Source organism: Equus caballus, chromosome 18, assembly GCF_041296265.1.
Source record: "Equus caballus isolate H_3958 breed thoroughbred chromosome 18, TB-T2T, whole genome shotgun sequence".
NCBI classification, from domain to species: domain Eukaryota; kingdom Metazoa; phylum Chordata; class Mammalia; order Perissodactyla; family Equidae; genus Equus; species Equus caballus.
Window position 1 is genome coordinate 82,643,128 of NC_091701.1, and position 22,126 is coordinate 82,665,253.

Sequence of the window (22,126 nt, forward strand, 5' to 3'; positions counted from 1 at the left end):
AGATTTCTCAGTAAATAAAAAGCTATAAATACACTATCATAAAATTAATATATAACTTGCCAGAGTTCCTTTTTCAAAGCTTATTAATCTGTTTAGTTTTGAATGACACTGTCTCCTGCAGACAGTCTGCAGCTCCCTTTTAGAGTGTTAATGTTGGTATATACATATATATAATTTGCTGAATGAGATCTCTGCAGAAAAGGAAGGAAGCGGGATGAGCTATTAGGAGATCAGGAGGAGGTTAGATGACTTAAACCTTAGTTCTAGAAGTCATCCACAGAAAAAGAATTCTTGAAGTAGAATGAGAGTGGCTGCTTTCAAAAACTATCAAGCTAACATTCTGTGTTTTAGTACTTTCCGAGTCCTGATAGACTCATGCAGCAAATCTGTTGAGACTAAAGCCTCAACTGCAGCTAATGACACTTTTAATTAGCTAACTTGAAAACTAGCCACAAAGTCTGGCTAATTATTAAATCTTACAAAGAACATAAAGAGTTATATTCATTTGCTGAGCTTAAAGAAGTGTTATCTATACACTTAAAGTGCTAATAATTACTGGTCTTTAATGGACTAATTCAGTGATAAAATTGTTGCTAAAATGGGCTTATTCTTCTAAAATTCAATATTAACCAGAATTTGTCAGCTAATAATTGCACATTTAGATCTCAGATTTTGGTTATAAGATATTCCTCATAAGCTGTTCAGAGACATAGCAAGTCAAGTCCGTGTAGACTCTGTTTTAAGAATTAGGCTGCCCTAAGAGATGTGCTCTTAGTAAGCTAGCTTCCTAAATTAAGTATGTTCAATTCACAACAGCATGTAATCTTTTCTCTAACAGATAATCCCTCCACCTCATTTGTCTGACTTCTTTCAGGGTGGGGGAAGGGGAGAGAAAAGGAGGCGTTAACTACGAAATGATCTCTCCCAGCTCATTTATTATTAGCTCACACAATCTTTTGTTGGGTATACTGAATAATATCCTTGTTTACTTCTTCCAAGATTGATGGTATGTACGTACGCTCACACATCAAAACACCATTTTTGCTCAGTGATTAATCATACTTTAGACAAACATTTACTGGCTTAAAAAGATATTTGCAATATACTAAGTGAAATGATTGGGTTAAGAGTAGAATGTACAGTATGAAACCACTTTTACGGGGGAAAATAATCTGCAGAGGAAAAAGTCTGGAAGGATATGTACAAAGTAGTAGGCTAATGGGTGGCTTGTTCTCTATGATAAAGTATTTTTTTTGTAATAAGAAAAAAACCGTTTGACCAAATTAAAAGGGTAGAATCTTGGTAATACTACTTTATTTATTTAATCAATTTGTTCAACAAATACTTATTAGCCCCCACTATATGTCAGGTATGGTTCTAGGCCCTGGGAATACAGCAGTAAGCAAAACAGATAAAAAACCACGACCTTTCACAGCTTACATCTAATTGGAGAGTAGGGCCACTGCATATGGCTGCACAGGTTGAGCACAGCACAACTTTCACATCCATACATGATGGCCCAAGAGAGGGAGACAGACAAAATAAAATACCATGTTATATGGTAATAAGCAGAGAAAAGGACAGAAAGTGTGTGTGGAGAGATGCTGGTTGCAATTTTAAATAGAGTGGTCAAGAATGCTTCATTAAGGTAACAGCTGCATTAAGACCTAAAGGGGATAAAGAAGCAAACTATGCACTTATCTGGGGCAAGAACAAACAAGTACAGAAACTCACATAGGGGCCTGCTTGGTGTGCTCAAGGATCAAAGAAAGGCCAGAGTGAATGAGGGGAAATCAGTGGGAGATGAGGGCAGAGAGGTAATGGGGTTACGAGGCCATCGTACATGGCCTTAGTTTTCACTTGGAGTGAGAAGTGAAGCTATTAGATAGTTTGGATTGGGGTGACATCATCTGTTCTCCACATTAACTCTAGCTGTTGTCTTAAGAACAGACCGAAGGGGAGATCAGTTACTGCAATAACCCAGGAGAAATATGACAGTGGCTTGGACCTGGGTGGCAGCAGTGGAAATGGTGACAAGTGGGTATATTTTGAAGGTGAAGCTGATAGGATTTGCTGGTGGACTGGATGTGGAATGTGAGAGGAAGGTGTGTAGCCTGAACAACTGGGTGGATGGAGGTGCTGTTCAGCCAGATGGGAAAGTCTGCTGCAGGAGTGCAGGTGGTGGGGGGTGGCAATATTAGCTCGGTTTTGAACATATTAAATTTGAGATGCTAGTAGATGTCCAAAGGACATTTCAATCCTTGGACTTACCCTCCCCTCCAGTGAACTCACTAGACAGACAGCCAGCTTTCCCTGGGGTAACAAGGGACAGAGTGGGAAGGGAGCCTTAGTAAATCAGGTGACATTTATGGGGACTGGACCAAGAGCTGAGCAAGCTGCTAAATTCTGCTGGAAGGAAGAGGAGGCAACGAGAGTCTGACAGAATACACACACACATTCATTTTTTTCTGGTACTCACCAGGATAAATAATGTTAATAAAAACGGCAATCTTTATGATAGAAGTTTCTTACCATTCAGTAAAGCTGATATTTCAGTAAGAACTAATGCTGGATATAATTTCAAATAAAATGTGAGACCAAAGACAGGAAAAGGTGGCTTAGAAAGCAGAAGGATCGATTGCTTTATTCTCTTGAGACTCCCAGGTCAAGGTGTTAAAGTGTTTCAGAACGGTCAGACCCAAGGACTAAACTTAACAAACAAGTAGGACCAAAGGCCCCCAAGAAACGACACAGTTCTGCTCTAAGCAACTGAGAGAACAGGTCTAATAATACCTATTAGCCCCAACTAGTGTTGGAAAGAAACTAATTTTAAACTTATGTCATAATAGGAACTTTGGGTTCACTAGCACCCTGAGTCCCCAAATCAGTTTTGATGGCAGAGAATGGGAAACTCTCCCACACCCACATTAACTTCTAGAATGTCGTTCCCTGGACTAGACAGTTTCCCTTCAGCAAACAGAAGAGAAAATATGACTTAAGTCGGGATCAGCTGGGGTCTGTCTGGTGATGTTTTTAGCAGTCCAAGGTAAAATGAGAAAAAAGATTAGTGGAATGAATTTTAAAATCTATTTGATTTTAAAAAGCTGTTTGATTTCTGAGGCTGTTTGCCTATTTTTTTTTTTGGCGTTACTATGATTTTTATCAAATGATGGTGAGAAATAGCTTTAAATCTGTTTTGGCTAAAGACAGATGTAAGACAACCCTATAGATACCTGCACATTTTTGTTTTGTTTTATTATTAATTTTTGGATGTACATCATAATATATTTCCAATTCTGTGTAGATTACATCATGTTCACCACCCAAAAACTAATTATAGTGCATCTCCTCACATGTGAGCCTAATCACCCCTTTTGCCCTCCCCCCTTCCCCTTTCCCCTATGGTAACCACCAATCCAATCTCCAATGCTATGCACATTTTTGTTTTAAATTCACAGGTCAGTGAATGGAGAGGCCTGGTAAACAGTGACCTAGAGAAAATGCCCCTGTCGGTGCCAAGCCGACTGTCATGCCTTGCTCTCCAGGGCTGACTGCCAGCAGCGAGTACAGGAGTGCCTGTGCCACAGTCCCACCTCCCCACTCATGGGACATCACCATGAGCCCCTCCTTGCCTGCCTTCTCCTAGAGGGCCTCAATCAAGGCTTCAGGAGGATTAACAGCTGTTCCTCTTAAGAGTCTAGAGACCTCGAGACGTCACCATCAACAGCAAATGTAGAGGGGAAGGAAAGCAGCAGAAAACCTGGTTCCAAGTGTGGACTCTGCTGCTTACCGGCTTTGTGACCTGAGGCAAGGCACACAGCATCTCCGAGTTGTTCCTCTTCTTCCTAATGCCACCTGTCCTACCCATCTCAGGGGCCGTGTGTAAAGAACAAATAATATATTTATGGGAAAGTACTCTGCAACTGACAAAAATAATAATCACCTTACATGGGCCCAGGTACCACCATAAATCAATGAAATGGGCCAAGAAAGACAGGGCAGCAATGTATTATATACCCGTGACAGTGGGTCTGGGGGACAACAGGAGCAGTAGAGACCATGGCTAAGTGGAGAGCCCAGTATCTGAAGCTGGCTGCTGCCATCCAGGAATGAGGGAAGACCTTGCAATCAGGACTTCTGATTCCCTAATAGAAATTAGAGGGCTTCATTCTGTGTGTGCAAGAAAACTGGTTATTTAAATGTTAGTGACTCTTTCACAACTTTAAAACCTGGTGGGGGCCATCTCTGAAAGGCCAAAGCATGCCTGTGGCCAGATTTGGCTCTGAGGTGCCGTTTGTGACTTCTGACTAACACACACAGATCCTACTGTTTCTGTGTTCAGTAGGACACGAAGGGCTGAGGCCCCTACCAGAGCTTCTTAGGGTCCCTCCCAAAGACTTCCCTAATAGCTGTTGATCCAGATGTGTCCTCACAGCGCTAAGATTCTCCAGAGAGTTCTTCATGCACCTTCACATGTGGACACTGTAAATAATTCTTCTCATGAAAAGTTAACTAGGCCTTGAACCAATCCAGAGGGTCGCCATCTGGGAGTCCTCAGAAACAGCGGACTGTCAGCACCATAAACATTTTAGGCTTCATGGAAGACACTGATTTTTTCTAAATGAAACACCCCTGCCAGTCAAGATTTGCAGTGTGGGTTCAGGAACACGGCGTTCATCTAACAACAATAACAGAAACAGTGAGGATGAAAACCTGACGGTCGTCATAACGAAAGATCTAAAAGCCAACCGTGGCTTCCCTAACAAGGCGATGCAAAGCTGGCTCCCTGGCGGCCGAGAGCCAATGCGATTCATCAGCTTGTTCTCAGTTTTCTCACGACAGCAGCATTAACAGTTTGCGTTCGTCTGTTTAGATGGTGCTGACAGGTGTTCAGCATGTTGGGCCTACTTGCTGGAGATTAATGGCTACTCTCGCACTGAGGTGAAAGGCCAGGCCGGGCCAGCGCCTGCGATGACTACAGGAGACTGGGTGCTGTCCTTTTGCTCCCCTTGCCCACCCCCTCATCCCTCTTCTAATGTCTATCAAATATATGAACAAGTAGGAGTGTCCAGGGGTTCTTCTCACTGTGTAAACCCCACACTTTAGATGCTGTAACCTCAGGTAAAACAAAGGGAACCTCTGGATAAGCTGATCATCTCTAAAGGCACTGTGGGCTAATTTCATTTTTAAAAAGTCAGTTTAAAAAGTGAAAGATAGGTAAGAAAGGTTCTCTGGCGACAGGAATTTTAGCATATTAGGTGGGCAACGGTTCTCCTTTATATCTGTGGTCATTTTCTTAGATGCTGAAGAAGGCAGAATTGATGCTAAGTGTGGCACAGCTGCAAGAAGTACAGACATCTCAGAAACCTCTTAGACATATTTCACTAAATCGTCATATTTCAAAACAAACCAAAAAGACTTGAAGTACCTCAAGAAGACCAGCACCCTGTAACCCACCTACCCCCCAAAAAGCTGCTTGTGACTAGTATACTTCTCTCTGTGCCAGGTTGGAGGAAAATGGTAAACCCAAACATTATTTTAATAGCATATAAGCAATGAGAAACTAAAATAACAAAAAAAATTTTAAAAACCAATGCGCCTCCTCTAGGGCTCTGCAGAAATCACTGTCTCATTCTTTGCTCTTAGGGAGCCTCCTGCTCCACCAGCTTTCACGCCAGGGTAGGTGTGCACTGCAGACCCAGGAACTGCAGGCCTGGGCCTGCCAGCTCTCCAACCCGCTTCTGGCTCACTCCTCTCCTGACACAGCAGTGGGAGGGGATTGAGTCCAACAGACAGGGCATCAGGGTGGCTTTTTTTTTTTTTTAGATTTTTTTATTTTTTCCTTTTTCTCCCCAAAGCCCCCGGTACATAGTTGTATATTCTTCGTTGTGGGTTCTTCTAGTTGTGGCATGTGGGATGCCGCCCCAGCGTGGCTTGACGAGCAGTGCCATGTCCGCGCCCAGGATTCAAACCAACGAAACACTGGGCCGCCCGCAGCGGAGCGCGCGAACCCAACCACTCGGCCACGGGGCCAGCCCCCAGGGTGGCTTTTAAGTGGAACCTTTTAACAAAGAATTTTCTTTTAGTGAGGAAGATTGGCCCTGAGCTAACATCTGTTGCCAATCTTTCTCTTTCTGCTTGAAGACTGTCCCTGAGCTAACATCTGTGCCAATCTTCCTCTATTTTGTATGTGGGTCACCACCACAACATGGCCACTGATGAGTGATGCAGGTCCATGCCCAGGATCCAAACCTGCAAACCCTTGGCTGCCAAAGCAAAGCAGAGTGCATGAACTTAACCACTACACCACTGGGCTGGTCCCTAACAAACACTTTTAAAGCCAGAAACAAGAATGTTCTGGGATGAGACGGCAGTATTAGTAACAATAACAATAATAGTGTTTATTGAGTGCCTACTAAACACTATTGTAAATACTCCAGTTGTAAAAACCCATTTAATTCCCACAGCAGAAGGCACTGGGGAGAGTTAGTCATTGTGTTTGAACTACAAGATAGGTGAGACAGTAGAGCATTATGCTAGACTAGATCTGGGCAGGTCCTAAATTCCATACTTGTATACTTTAATCGTTTGTCTGATGTGAAGGTTGGATTGGAGAGGGAAGAAACTGAAGTTAGACTATCAGGATACTGCAATAGTCCAGACACTCTGAACCAGGGTGGGGCACTATGAGTGAGAAGGAGAGGAAAGATTTGAGAGGTATCACAGAAACAGAATCAACTAAATCTCTTTTGACTGATTCAATTTGGTTTTTTGTTCATTTATTCAACAACTATTTTTGACAGTATCTGATAGGTCAGATACTGTGCTAAGTGACATATAGAGAAATAAGAAAAAGAAGAATTAGGAGATGACCGCTTCCTCAAACTTGGGCTCCTAGTTATTGCTCAGGGATCTAGGTGGCACTGTAATAGGCATCCCTCTGCCGTCTGTCCATCCCTCCTCCTCCTTCCTTCCATCCATCTAACACTGAGCATCTACCTCAAGCCAGGCACTGCACTACACCATAGCCATGAACAAGTCCAGGAGAGACAAACGAAGGGGACAGAGGAGAGGCCACTGTCCTCGTCCTCACAGCCTTGGAGTGCCTTCCGCCTACACTCTCCATTCCTTTCCTGGTGGTGTGGCCATAAGGCACCGCACAAAGTGGTAAACCAGCAGACTGCTGGAACAGCATGGGCATTCTTAGTCGTCCACATGAAGGGAGGACCTCCTTTTTAAGTCCTAAAAGTGTGCCCTGATTTGGCATATTTAACTAAAGCAAACATTATACCAGAAAGGTATCTAACTCTATTCCCATGTGTAGATTTTAATATCATCTAAAAATATAGGCACGAAAAAAACAAGCTCTGAGCAAAGCCAAAAGGTACTGAAAATAATAAAACAAACATTTTGAATGTTAAAAATCTTGTATCTAGTTTAGTTGGCAAATTAGTTTGAGACATGTAATTCTACTGCCTTCCAAGGACAGCCCTGATCTCTTAAAATTCAGATTTGCCTAGACTTTATAAGAATAAATCCTGACCACTTTCTAGTGCTTACTGAAAGACAATTAGGCAATAGAATGACTACCACTGAGAAATACTTTGCTTTCTGGCAGCTGCCTTTTCATTATCATTTTATGAGAGCTTGTCTAGATATTATGTATTCTTCACTATCTACATTTTGTTCTTTTTAAATGTTTTCTTCAGATGCCTGGGGTTATGTCAGTTTCTTTGGATCTAACTGGATCTCAAACAGCAAACTGTAACACTTGAATACTTTCCAAAGGTTCTTATGCATATAGGCTTATTTCCAAAAACCATGACTAATATATGCTTTTGGTCATTTCTATTAAAACAAAAAAAATTAAAAGGTATTTTTAGGGACTCATGAACACCATCAACAATTATTTCAAGTATAAGCTAGTTCGTATATGCCAAGGTTAAGAATTTAATGCTAATAAAACCTAACTGTAAAAGAAGGAATTTGATGAGAGCAGGCACATTTTAACTTCCATTTTATTTTGAGGATCTGAGTCTGGTATGGACTTGTGTGTTCTATGAACTCTGAGATAACTAAGCTATGGAAAAAGCAGCCTGCACCACTGGTAACATGAAGAGGCAAAATCCTGGCCCTGCTGCATTTTAATCCTAGTTCTACTTCCTACATCATTTACCAGGTTTGTTTCTGTATGGGAAATAAGATGCAAATAACCACCTACTTATTTCCCATTGAAAGATAGTTTTAAGTTATGAAATATCAAACATGCTTATTTTTACTGATGATAAACAGGAACTAAAATTGGGAAAAGTGTAAAACACTACATAAGGGATCAACGAAGACTCCTATGATTACTATCTCAAGTTAACCTACAGGTAAGAGAAATCTTCACTGTCCTGGGAACTTGATCCATGAGTTAAAAGCCTTCAGTTAAGCTGAGATATAATTTTCATCCTGCTTGGCTCAACCAGATTGAGGACCTTAGAGGGGAAAGTCAAAGATGAGCCCAGAGGGAGAGCCACAGAAATTAGGCCAGTCTGCGTTGAAAGGCCTTGGAGATCATCCAAACACCCTCCCAGAGCGGGAAAAGAAAACAATCGGACCGCCTGACATGGTGACTTACCTGCGGCGCAGATCCTCGGCCACCGCTGCCCGGCAGCTGAACAAATAGGCTCGAAGTGAGGTCAGCCGCTGTCGCAGCCGCACCACGGTGGCCAGTGGCTCAGCGTGTTGGTACAGCAGGGGATTCTCCTGCTGGATGTCGATCAGGGGCTCTTCATACACATACTCCAGAAACTCTTTGGCCTGCTTAGACACCTGGGAAACAAACTTCAATCAGTTCTGGCGAATTTTCCACCTTTCTGTACCTCCTCCAACCAGGAACCATAGTTACACATCAAAGTAATATTATCTTCCGAACAGCCAAATGAAAAAACCCATAATTTAACTAAATATAAATTTTGGCTTCTGTTTCTTTCTCCCAGAAACTCAACTGGCAAAAGTAACCTTGGCATTGAAAGGAATTCATTAATTCTGCATCTTGATTATGTGATTACACACATCTATACGTGTGATAAAATGACACAGAACTATTCAGACCCAGTACACCAATGTCAATTTCCTGGCTTTTTTTTTTTTTTTTTTGATATTGTACTATAGTTATTTAACATCTAACCAATGGGAGAAACTGGGTAATGGCACCTCTCTGTATTATCTATGCAACCTCCCGTGAATCTATAATTATGTCAAAATAAAAAGTAAATAAAAAAAGAATTCATTAAGTCTCTCTTAACAGCAATGCTGATTTTAAAAACTACATATATATGTATACATATGTATATTCTATAACACTTTTTATAAGTAGCCACTTAAAAAAAATAGGTAAACCATGCACACATATATGAAGTTCAAAAGGATATCTCCAAAAAAAAGAAAAATTTGCAGAGAAAACAGGCTCAAACACACACTTTAGAGACAGAAAGGAGTTGCTCTCCTTAGAACAACTCTGAGATTGGGCTGACTCTGGCCAGCATATCCATCCAACTCTATATCCACTTCTGGTAGTAAACGACAAGACCATGAAAGCTGATTTTAAACTGTCATTGTCATCAGTAGAAATAAATGGTAGAAATACAATGCATCCGACACACAGAGGGAGTAGTTTAAAGAACGCACAGCATGAGGGTGATTTTCAGGAATCTTTACGTACAATTCACTGACACTGAGAAGAGGATTGGCAAGTCATGCACAGAGTTGGTTCAAGTTTCTATTCACGGAACAAGGTAAAACCTCTCCACAAAGTTTCTACCAAAACCTCTCTAGTACTGGGTTTAAGGCTAGTAATTTAACATAAAAAACAAAAAAACCCAGCTTATTAAAAAGAAAGCTGAAAATCCACTGTTAAACACTCTAGGCTAGAAGTATACTCAGGAAGATAAAGAGGATACAGTCCCTACCCTCGAGAGACTCACTTTTTAGTATAATAGATAATTCAAATGAGAAACACATGTAGCACATAGTCTGTCATCTACCACAAAAGAAACGTGGACGAGGTCCACTGGTAGCTTAAAGGAGAGAGAAATCTACAGTCCTGGGGGGAAGGAAGCTAGGAGCCAGGCAGGCTTGGCAAAGCAGGTGACACTGACTCGAAGTCTAGAAAGAGAAATAGAAATTCACTTGGGAGGCAAGGATGTGACAGAGCAGAGGACAATGAGCAGACACAGCTGTGAAAACCATCAATATGTACGTGTGGTAACTAAATGTATGGCTATTGTATGCTGGTTAAAAACGCGTTTGTGAAATTCAATTATTATTTTATTGTAAAGCTCATACAAAAGTTTATGTTTCTTACAGAGATGTAACAGAATATATCAATGTATTTTTCTGATAAAAGTTTCACTTTTTTCGTGAGGTACCTGTTGTGTTGTCTGATCCTTTGGGGTCCTGCAGTTACAGAGTTAGTTTACAGTCTCTGTTGGGAGGTTGACAGTTTCTGCAAATCTAGCTCACAGAGAGGTACCTAGAATTACCCAAAACCTTTGACTACTTTTCCAGGCTGGAAATAACAGTCGTCAGGGCTAAATAATGCCTCACTTGGAGGCACGGAGATGAGGTATATGCCGGCCACCATGGCAGGCACTAGGCATTCAGAGGAGAATAAAACCAGTACAGTCCTGCCTCATGTGGCCAGCAGCTCAGTGGGGACAGGCAGAACTGGGTTCAAATATCTCATTTATCATGGTTAAATATTTGCTATATTTAAATAAATGAGGAAAAAACAGATGGTGTTCTGGGAAATGAAGTACAATCCACTTGAAACTGTTGCTGAAAATGATGTATTGTACAATTCCATTAGTCTTCCTGGCTCTACTGAGCAGTGTTTATACTGAGTGAGGGCTCTGCTGGATTAGGTTAACAATGCCACCTTTTAGTAGGTGGACAGAAGGACAAAGGGCACTGGCCAGTCTCCCAGGCCTTCAAAGGCTTCTCTCTTCAGGTGGTACTTAAGCCCGAAAGGGAAAAAAACAGTCTTTTACAGAGACTGTAAGAGCAGCGAGACAAACGGGACAGCAGGGAATGACATTAGCCTTCATAAACTGAAATTACTAAGAACAAAAACAGAGGTAGTTTCAATAACTTCTAAGGCGCTGCTTCATAAAGTTATTAACTAGTGTTAAGAATACAGAGCACATGGTGACCGTGGCCACCTGAGTATGTGAACAAATTCTGCCACATTGAGCCATTTTTGGCAGCAAGGCACATGCTTGTTTGTTGAGAATCAACCACTTACACTAGTGAGGGAATTTTTGAGAGAACTCAAAATTCAGCATGAAATGCTATTTTTGAAAATAGAGCACTGCATCCCTGTTGATTTCCTGAGTTCTAAACAATCTCTGTACTCAAATGAGTATTCCACTTTCAAACTCAACCATAATTAAAATGCTTTTTTTTTTTTTTTTTTTTTAAAAAAATGCTTTTTATAAAAGAAAGTTTTAAATACATAGTTACTTAGGGAGGAAGCCAATGATATTCTTAGGTGATAAAGTTTATGTAAGAGAAAGTTTCTTTCTTGTTAATACAAATATTATGTGAGTTGTGTGTGAATGCTGAGCGTATTCCACCAGAGAGCTGAGAGCTACAACGCTGCTTCCTGCTGCCACATTATGGACTCAGGAAGAGCCTGAGAGCCGTTTCTGATGCGCAGGAAAACCCAGCTCACAGGGGCAGACAAAGGAGCCTGATACTCTTTTTTTTTAAAAATGAATGGTTTTGGGAGGCTGGCCAGGTGGCGCAGCGGTTAAGTTGGCAGGTTCTGCTTCTCGGCAGCCCGGGGTTCCCTGGTTCAGATCCCGGGTGTGGACCCTGTGGTAGGCGTCCCACAGATAGAGGAAGATGGGCATGGATATTAGCTCAGGGCTAGTTTTCCTCAGTAAAAAGAGGAGGATTGGCAGCAGTTAGCTCACGGCTGATCTTCCTCAAAAAAAAAAAAAAAATGAATGGATTTGGTTGGTATTCTTTTGCATGATCCACTCCATTCACATTAGAAACAATTTTTACAGGGTCAATAGTTCATTTTTCAAATCTGTTGACTTATTAGTATTTTACTAAATATTATGTAGTGTTTATTAATGACATTAATATTATTAAAACAAACTAAATTCTTTCCATAGCTCTTTTACCTTACAAACAGGATAGCTAGAGTTGTAAGGACTCACTCCGTGCCTGTGGCTCTGTGGCAGTTTGTAAACTACTTGTCTCTTCACAGCCCTGCCATCTACATGATTCAAGAGCGCTACGGAGGAGGGAGTCCAGGTGGAAATGGGTCTCTTCCCCACCTCACACTCAGGAGGCATGGGCGAAGACAGCACAACAGGTTATAACTAGCTACCAGCTAACAATGACCAAATCTGTACATGCACACGTGTTTATAAGGAAACACATTTGTCAGTTGATTTGAGCATTAGGCACTGCTGGTGCAGATCTGAACATGATACATCTTTCGTCATGCTGGTGACAGCTACCTCGTACAAACACAGCCCTCGAATGCTGTTCAGGCGTACGTAATTCTGAGAGAAAGGTTCTGGAATGGAGTGTACTCCCCACAAAAACAGCCCTGGGTAATGCAGCAATGGGGCAAAGGGGATGTCGAACCGTGGACGGCAACTGGGAGATAATGTAGTGGTAGTGGTAAAGACTTTAGTTTTTGTTAAAGGAGGAAAATGCATTAGAATAAAACAGGTGAGAACATAATTTTAGAATAACAAGGACTGGTACAGATGATCTAGTTCAGTTTTTCTCAGCCTGTGTTCCAAGGAATACTAGTCCTACAAAAAAGACGTTCTGAGGTCCAGCAAGAAATATGCCACATGTGCATTCTTCTCTGGGTGATTCAAACTGCAGCACGTTAGCAAATTAAAGTGTGGGGACATCCTGTACTGAAGAAAATCTGCTTAACTCAGCCACTTCCCAAACCTACTGGAGTACAGACATGGCAGCTGTTTAATGCTGTGCAGGCCGTACGGGGGCAGCGGTGGGAGATGAATCCAGCCTGGGCCCTCTCACCAGCTGAGGAAAGGGGCATCTTTCTCTAACTCGCTCCATCCTCCTACCAAGCTGTGAGCTCCCAGGGCTGTGTTCTCTTGGGGGGAGGGGGAGGGGCCTTTCCCAATTATAAAGCCAACCCAGCTGTGGCCTTCCTATGGAACCCTCTTTTTGAGTAACACCTATTAACATGCACAGAACTTGTTAATGCTCCAAGGAATATACTTTTGAGAAATAATGAATTAATCCATTACCTACATTTAATATAAGAGAAAAGTGAGTCCAGAGAGCTCATGTGATTCATCTGTGGTCATTCTGTGGCAGAACTAGAGCCAAAACTCAGATCTCTGGATACTCTGCTCTGTGCTTTTCAGGACTGTTTACATTCACAGTTTCTTTTCATTTTTCACTAACTCAACCATAAACTATCTGCTCATCACTCTTTAGGAGAGGTGGTCCCTGACCCTGTTCTGTCCTTCCCTCCTCCCCAATCACACAGAAGGCAAGTGGGCTACAATGCAGACTAACCCATAGCGTAACCAGGCAGCATGGTTTTAACTCTAAAACAAAAACTAAAGTCCAGTAACATTTCATTTATCTACAAGTCACTTGTTCGTGATCTGTTTACTGTCTTTTCCCTCCACTGGACTAAGAAGACTCATGAGGCAAAGACTGTGCCCAGCACCTAGAACGGCGAGCACAGTAAGTGGTCAGTATGCACTGCTGAACGAGTGAATGGGTACTGGACAGTGCTCTGGCTGTGACTCTGAACCACATGCTCTTATTCAAACACACTTCTAACAGCTTGGTTGTTTATTTCTAAGTTCACCTCATATTTAGAGTTAATAAAGCAGAGAAGGGGCAGACAGCTAGAGGCAGTGCAGTGACAACACAGGCGACAGCTGACATCCTGGTACTAAGGGAAGAGAGCTGCTTGCAAGAAGATGCGAGGTAAATGGAGAGCACACAACCCTGGCAGAGGCAATCTGGGAATATGCATCCAACTCGCAAATGTCCAGCCCTCCCTCTACGGAGGTCTCTGCACATGTCTCACTCGTACATCGAAGAACTTCTTTTCAACATGACACGTAAAGTCATTCACTGAATCACTGTCTATGATAGCAAAGGGTGGAGAAAACTTAACGTCCACCAAAAAAAGGACAAGTTAGGTAAATTCCGTGTGCATGTGTGTGTAAATTCAAGATGGAACATGGAGTGGCTGTAAAAACAAAAATCCCATGGAGGAGTTTTACAATCTAAATGGAAAGTTCCCCAAAAGCAGCATGTACACTATATCGCCTGTTACCATTTTTGTGTAAAAAACCACATGTATATAAAATACTTCTGGAAGGATACATGAGAAAGTGGTAAGTTGGTTGCCTGTGGGAAGAAGAGGGTGGGAGGGGGATTATCCATGTACGATGTCCTTTTACTCTTCGCACCTTGAAATTTGTGAAGCTATATTATATTCAAAAGACAAGAAAGAATAAAAGTATAGCATTGCAAGGCAATTTCTTCATGGAAAAATAGACTCTCATTCCACATTAAACCCTACTGAAGTTATCTATCACAGGACAAAAGAATCATATTTATAATTCTGAGGCATTAAAAAAGGTTAATTTCTAATACATATTTCCTTAAATAGAATATATGGAGCTAAGTGACAGTTAAAATATATAAAATAATAATAATCACGTTACTAAAAATTTGGAGAATAAAGATCAGGAAAGGAAAAAAAAATACCACCCATAAATTTACCACAGCAAAATAACCCCTTTTGCTTTGGTATTTTTTCTTATCTCTATCGTGAAAAATCAAGCTGAAAGTCTTAATAAAATCAATCCCAAACAATACTTGTTTGGCACCCTGGGTAACGGAGGAGGAATCAGGAGATCTCAAGTTTAATCACAATTTGTTCTCAAAATCTCCAAATGACCCTAAACAAGTGGTTCCTCCCATCAGCGAGCTACTCTCCAGCTCACAAGGGCAATGGAGCTTGCCTTGAATGCCTCTCAAGATGGAGAGACAGGAAATGGCTTACGTAACATGGAAAACCCCTAGCTAAATGGAATGTGAGGATTCAGGCTAGGACACAAAAATATTTTTACAAAGCACAACAGAGGGGAACTGTTCAGGAAGAGTTGAGGCTAAGTTTGAGTTCCTCACCATCTCTTTGTCATGCTCAATAATCTGAATGAGGGACTGGGGGCAAGCTACCTTCAAAGAGAATTTCATTGGAAAATATCTATAGAATTAGAGGAGAGGGTTTAGCTGCTGGATAATCCTGGAGCTCAATTCAATCTGCAGGATATACACAGGAAAAGAGGAAATCCTGCTTTAAAAATAATTAGGATTATTATTACTCCAGAGGGCAGACAATGAAATGCTTAGGATGACAGATTTCATTCTGCTCTGCAAAGCCATTTTTTTCACTCTTTTAAATGAATATTCAAGCCAGTCACGTACTTGCTATTAAGGAAAAGAGGCAGATCTAGCAGAACAATGTCTGGTCTTGGAAACTGGTCTGCACTGACCCTCACAATTAGCAACACTAAGTTAAATCTGGTGTCTGAGCAAACACAGACAGATACTGGACTAAATGGAATATAGTCACTTAATGCCAGTGAGAGATAATCCAGATAAAAGTGACCATCTCTGTTCTTGCTTTACAATCTTCCCAGATCCACCGAAAGCCTGGGAAGGAACAGTCTGACAAAAGAGGTTTTCCTCGTGTGCAACATGGATGAAGCGAGGGTAATATCTTCAATTAGTTACCTATCCTGTCAAAATCAAACCTGTCACTTAAATGACCACCATGGCAGAAGTCTGCTTTACAGAAAGGCGGCAAGCATCAGTGATGGCTAAATTGATGGTTTCAGTGGCCTGTAGAGCTCACTCAAACAGACCTGCATCTCTTCCTCCATCTCACATCTTCAGAAACCATGCCTGATTTTTAAATTTTCCTCATTCAGTGCCACCTTTGTGCTTTAGCTCCACTGACTGGCATGTATTCTGTTGGCAGGTGCCACTAGCCTAAACTCTCAATGACCATGGGGCTTGGACTGCCTCATTCACTTGCTCTTTACATACCTCTCTTAGCTGTCAAAGCCCCATTCCAAGCAGATTAATCTAAACCGTCTAAACCAAACTCAGCTAGTGTTCTCTCTCTTGAAATAAGTTTTTATCTAACATACCCATGGCAAATATATTTATAGCCTATATTCAGAGTGTCAAGTACAAGATGCAGAGGAGAGAATGATAACTCTGTCTGGCAGAGGGGAAGGAAAGACTAAGGGAAATGGATTTAAGCTGGGTTTGGAATTTGCCAAGCTGACTGAGGGAAGAGGAAGACAAGAGATGTGAGATGGCATGGGAGGACTGAGGGGCAGGAACAAGTGTGATCTTACTGAAGAGACTCTTAGGCGGGAAAGGAGTGGACGAGGGGTTAGAAAGGCAGGGATGAGAGACCACAAAATATCTTCGTGTTAGGCTAAGAGATTTGTCTATCTTATATACAATCATAGTAAAAACTGGCATCAATTGAGCACTCTTTAGTGGCAGACACTGTGCTAGGTACTCTCTGTGAATCATTCTTTTCAGCAAACAGCAACTTTATTACAGTAGTAGGTGCAATTACTATCATTATCATCTCCATTCTAAAGCTGAAGAAACTGAGAATAAAGGAGGGTACAAAACTTACCCAAGGTGAGATTAAAACTCTTTTGGAATACTGTTGGGACAAGACTTGACGGCAGGAAGCACAGTTAGGAGGCTACTGAATTCCCTCCTGTGAGTGATGGTGATGGTCCACGATGGTGATGGTGGGACTGTGGGTGCAGTGGAGAGCAGGACCTTGAGAGCTAAAATTCAGCAGTTGACTTTTTCTAACTGATCAGGCATGGTAGGTGCGGCAGAGGGACGAGCCCAGGAGGTCTCCCAGCACTGATGTTGGTGACTGGTGGGGCTGTGCGCACTCCAGGAATATGTGGTGAGGATGACGAAGCCAATCTGGAGTGTACTGAGTTTGAGGTGCCCATAGGACAGGCTTCAGTCTTTCATTGATTCAGTATACATTCCTGCTCACCTACTATGTGCCAGGAACTGTGCTAAGACAGGTTCCCTGTGCCCAACGAGCTCACCTTTAGTGAGAAGACAAGTAAATGAGAGGATAATGAAAATCATAACAGCTTCCATTCTTTAAGTGCCTATCACAGTCACGTGTATGTGCTTCTTTTCTTTATTATCCTAGTTTGCACAACCACTTGAGGTAAATAGATGAACTATAATAAGAACAAATGCTTACTTGGCTACCCTATGTGCTGGGCACTGTTCCAAACCCTTCCCATGCATTAATCCACTAATCAGCAGTAAGCCTTTGAGGTGTTGTTGTCCTCTGTTACACATGAGGAAATTGAAACACAGAGGAACTAAGGACCTTGCCCAGGTCAGACAGCTAATAAACAATGAAGACAAGACTTGAACCCAGGCAGTCTGGGTTCATTTTACAGATTAGGAAACTGAAGCTCAGGGAAATTCAAGTAACTCATCCCAAGAAATCAAGCACTTAAGAAGAGGTGGAAGTAGGATTTACACAAGTGCCCATTTAACTCCAAGCTCCTGCTATTAGCCCCCTAAATAAGTGTAATTACAGATACACACACACAGTATGGTAGTGGCAGGAAGAAAAGAGCCAGCGATGCAGCAAACGAAGAAGGGTGGGGAGCATCAGAGGTTTTGCCAAGGACACACTTTTGTCAGCTCTGGAAAGTCAAGGAGGGATTCCACAGATGGATAAAAATATCTGGAGTACATGTGCAAGGATGATCTTTAAAAAAGAGAAGGGACTCCTCCTCCAAAGATCGGAGGGGAAGCTGTCAGGACAGGTACGAATATAGATAGACTTGTAGCTATCCATATTCATATCTTGTAGCTTCAATTGTCTCCTTCAAGTAGGAGTAGTCTTATGCTGAGAAGCACTGGGATGAGGCATCTTGAAGACACTGAAGATGTGGATGGTTATTGGACAGAACAGGACACAGGGCTGCCCAAGGATGTAGAAAGGATGCAAGCCAATTGGCCACTCACAATCTTCAGGTTTGTTTTAGACTTCAAAGATTCCAGGTAGGCAACAGCAATAGGTCCCTTCCCGATCTACCTTGTTGCAGGAGATATAGTTACAATGAAAGCAAGTCTCAGACATGTATTAGCAAGGAGGTATAAAAACAGTCGTGCAGCCTGTTTTTGTACAAAGCACCTTGCATGGAAGGTTCATTCAAGGCAGATGTTACATTATTCTGGCAGAAGGATCAGCAGAGCTTCTAGTCACATCAGGGAACAGAATTCTGTTATGTGGCAGGACACAGGATCATAAAAGAATTCTAAGCCTAGCGTACCACTGCAGTGGTTGGAATCCTCGACCTGCCAAATTCTACTCCCTTGTTTACACAGGGGTGGAAATGCTGTGCAGCATAGCTGACTAATTCACATATCTTGAAGGCTAGTAGGTTGAAAACTAAAGCTAAGATGTCCATTTGGCCATTAAATCCACAAATCTCACTTTCAGTAGCAAAAATGGAGCAGGAAATAAAAGTGAGGTCATCAGCATATGCATCCAGGTAGTTAAAACCACAGAAGAGACAGAGATAATGTAATAGAAAGAGCATGAAATGGAAAAAGACAACAAAAAATGAACCTAAGAAACACAACTTTAGACATGTAGGCAGATAAGGAGTCAGGAAGGGTGGTTGAGAAAGAAGAATTAGAAGCAGAAGGAGAACCACGGCTGCGCCATCAAAGCCAAGGCAAAGTTCTTGGTCAAATACTGTGTCCCAGAGAAGTCCAGCAGAACAAGAAAATGACGAGGGACAACCAGACTTGGCAAAACTCTGATGGAGGATAGGAGTTAAGATCACGAGCAGAGGCAGAAGGAATAACTTCCCAAAGAGGGGTGACATTTCTTGTAGGGCTGGAAGGAGGACAATGAGGATGGGTGTGGATGTAGATGGGTTTGTACGTGGGTTGATGGAATTATTGGCTAATTACCCCTACTTCTCTATGAAATAGACAGTAAAAGCACTTCCCACAGTTTCTATCTTTTTGGGATCACGGATACTGAAATAAAAGAATCTGATGAAAGCTACTGAAGTAAATGGGAGAGGACTTCCATAAGCTCCAAGCATCATACTCACCTACCCACTCGGCTCCTGTGTCCACAGACTCTCCTTTTTCTCTTACTCCCTGCTCCAAGAAAAGGCCCAAATCTCCAATGTCTACACGATTCCATCCTTCTCACTTACTCAACCACATCATTCTAGCAATTCTCTCTCTCCTAGATAGTTCACATCAGCATAGAAAACATGCTGTTATTTCTTCCATTAAAACAAAAAAATCAAATTTAACTTGACCCCACTTCCCCACCAGTTACTCCCTACCTCTCTCCCTCCCCTTATAGCAAAACTTCTCAAAAGAGTTGTCTATTCACGTCTCTTATTTCTCTCCTCTTATTCTACGTCAAACTCACTCCAATCAGACTCCCACCACTCAATTTAAACTGCCCTCATTAAGGCCACTCATGACCTCCACATTACTAAATCCCATGGTCAATTCTCAGTGCTCCTCATCTGACCTATCAGCATCTGTCACAACTGATGTGGAAACACTTCCTTCATGTGGCTGTCATTCACCCTAGGATCCTCGACCTTACTCTCTCACTCCTAAGTTGCAGTGTCCCTATGCTCAGTCTTCCTCCTCTCCTCTACTGACTTGTGTTTTTATAGCTACCAAGTCTGCCATTTGTACTTCTTGGATATCCTTCTTGGCTGTTAGCAGTTACTTTGCAAAGCTATTAGCATATACCTGTGCTTCTCACTTCCCCCCTTTAAATAAACAACAGTCTAGATGAAGGCCTGAGAGTGCTCAGTACACTGCTCCTTGGTGTGGGCCTCCACCCAGAAGTCCTCACAGCTTCCCTCCAGGTTCCAGTTCCAGGGTGAATTTGCTAGAAGACTGAGCTTCACGAGTAGGAGTGCTTCCCTACTCTAACAAACATGCTGGGCTATAGAATTCTTCTCCTTCAACCATCACTAGCATGCTCATGGATGCAATATTTTCCTATTTTTATCCTCTTGTACTGTTATGATGTTGGAGATAAGGTCTATTAAAAAAAGAATAAATGAGGTCTCTTTCTCTATCAGAATTCTCTTTTAGAACCTACAGTTAATTATCAAGGACCAGAAGTAAAAACTGCGATATATGTTTTTAAGTGCGAAAATTAATAAAAGTCATAGTTAAGACACCTTTAAGCCATGAGATATTTAAGAAGCACTGGATAAAATCTTGTAGCTTTAAGGAGATTACCTAATCAAGTTTGCTTCAAATTCTCATATCATTATCTTTATAATCCACATGACAATATACAAACACCCAAATTGCTCTTATGAAATGCACCCAGTTTTCGTGCTTACCTTGTATTTCGACGTGTCCCAGTTGTGGACTATGCGTGCAGGAATGAGGAAGCTGTCGTCCACGTGGCAGCTGCTGCAGTAGTACCACCCGCTGTAACTGCACACCTTGGCTTTCCCATTGGAGAGGCCTATGGGCCGCTGGCAGCCTATGCAGGGCAAAAGAGAGTCCATGTTTGTTTCTGTACTTTCAACACCACAGAACAGGCTACACAAGCCTCAAGGAAAACAAAGTGTGCAAAAGGGCATAAACTGTAGAGAATACGCGTATAGACACGCCCCCTCCTTCCTAGGCTGAGGCTTCCCCCCACCCCGCCTCCTGAGGGGCTGCTGTAACTGTCACCCAGCTGGTCCTGCTTCTGCTCCCTTCTGACGCTCTCTTCTGCACACAGCTGCCAGAGACCAGTTTCTCCACAAGCCCACTTGTAGCTCCTCAGCTCCTCCTCATAAATGCTATTTCCACCAGGCACCTCCCAAGGGCTTCTCATACAGCATCTTACGTAACCTGCACAACATCTCTATGAGGAAGATATTACCAGCTCTGTTTTACAGATGAATAAACAAAGGTTTTAGCCAGCTTAGGTACCTTGTCTGAGGTCCCCCAGCCAATAAGAGGTGGAGTTTGGATCTGCCTCTAAGCTTGCCTGGTTCTAAAATGCTCCTAAAAATTCATCCGTAGCCTTCCTTTACTTACGAAATCAATGAACGGAATTTGTCCTTTGATTGGCCCCCACTTCACCTTTCCAACTACCCACTTCTACTGTTCTCCAAAGGCAGTAGAACCTCTTTATTCCAATCAGAGAACTCTCCTCACTATTTCCTAAATAAACACAGTGTGCTCACTCCACCTTCCATACATTGGCACATATTATTTCTCCTTACACAATGCCTTTTTTTTGATCTCTAACTTGCCAAATCCTGTCCATTACTCAAGACCAATGGTTGCCTGCAAGTAACTGCTAAGGCCGTTTTCATGTCCAGGAAACAGTCCATGATTCTGTGAACACTGTCCTGTACTGTCAGGGGACCTAGTAATAATCACGGCTCTGTCATGAAGAAACCATTCTTTTTCTTTAGATAGGAGAAACCACCTTCTATTGATAAGTACAGAAATTCTGTCACAGTCAACCCAAAGGACAAAACCCTGGCAGCCCCAGAAGAGGTAATCATGATTATACAAACAGCGACATTATTCTGACATTTCTGATTTGCAGCTTTCATTTTAGAAATCCTTCCATGTGTCCCACCTCATGGTTGAATCAAAAACCATATTGGTCAAGAAATCTCACATTAAGCCTATCTGATGATATGCGTACAAAATGAAGTACTCTTAAGAATAATAATACAATGTGCAGCGTTGTACCCCATTTCCATTAATGGAGCTCCAAATACGTTTATTTAACAAAATGCCAACCTAAGAAGACATTGATTCACATGAGCTCTATGAGTGAAAGTATCAGAAAACTCACAGAACTTTAATTTTCATCAAAAGTAAAAAGGCATTAGTAATCAAGCAGTTTCACAGTGCATCCTCCAGAAAGAGAATTAGATCCTATTGTTTTTAAATACAAGAAGTATTGAAAGACAGTAAGTATACGTATTGGTATTGTGCTTCAAGAGCTTAA

The 22,126-nt window shown here is 41.9% G+C and overlaps 1 protein-coding gene across 2 annotated transcripts in view; it reads right to left on the reverse strand.

The window, feature by feature from the left end:
* Positions 1–22,126, reverse strand: part of PLEKHM3 (pleckstrin homology domain containing M3) — a 176,120-nt gene that overhangs the window by 83,754 nt on the left and 70,240 nt on the right. For both annotated transcript variants that reach the window (XM_023622512.2, XM_023622513.2), the window contains exons 4-5: positions 20,505–20,650; positions 8,624–8,817 (exon numbers count right to left, since the gene is read on the reverse strand). In XM_023622512.2, the coding sequence (XP_023478280.1) occupies positions 8,624–8,817; positions 20,505–20,650 (340 nt within the window). The remainder of the gene's footprint in view (positions 1–8,623; positions 8,818–20,504; positions 20,651–22,126) is intronic.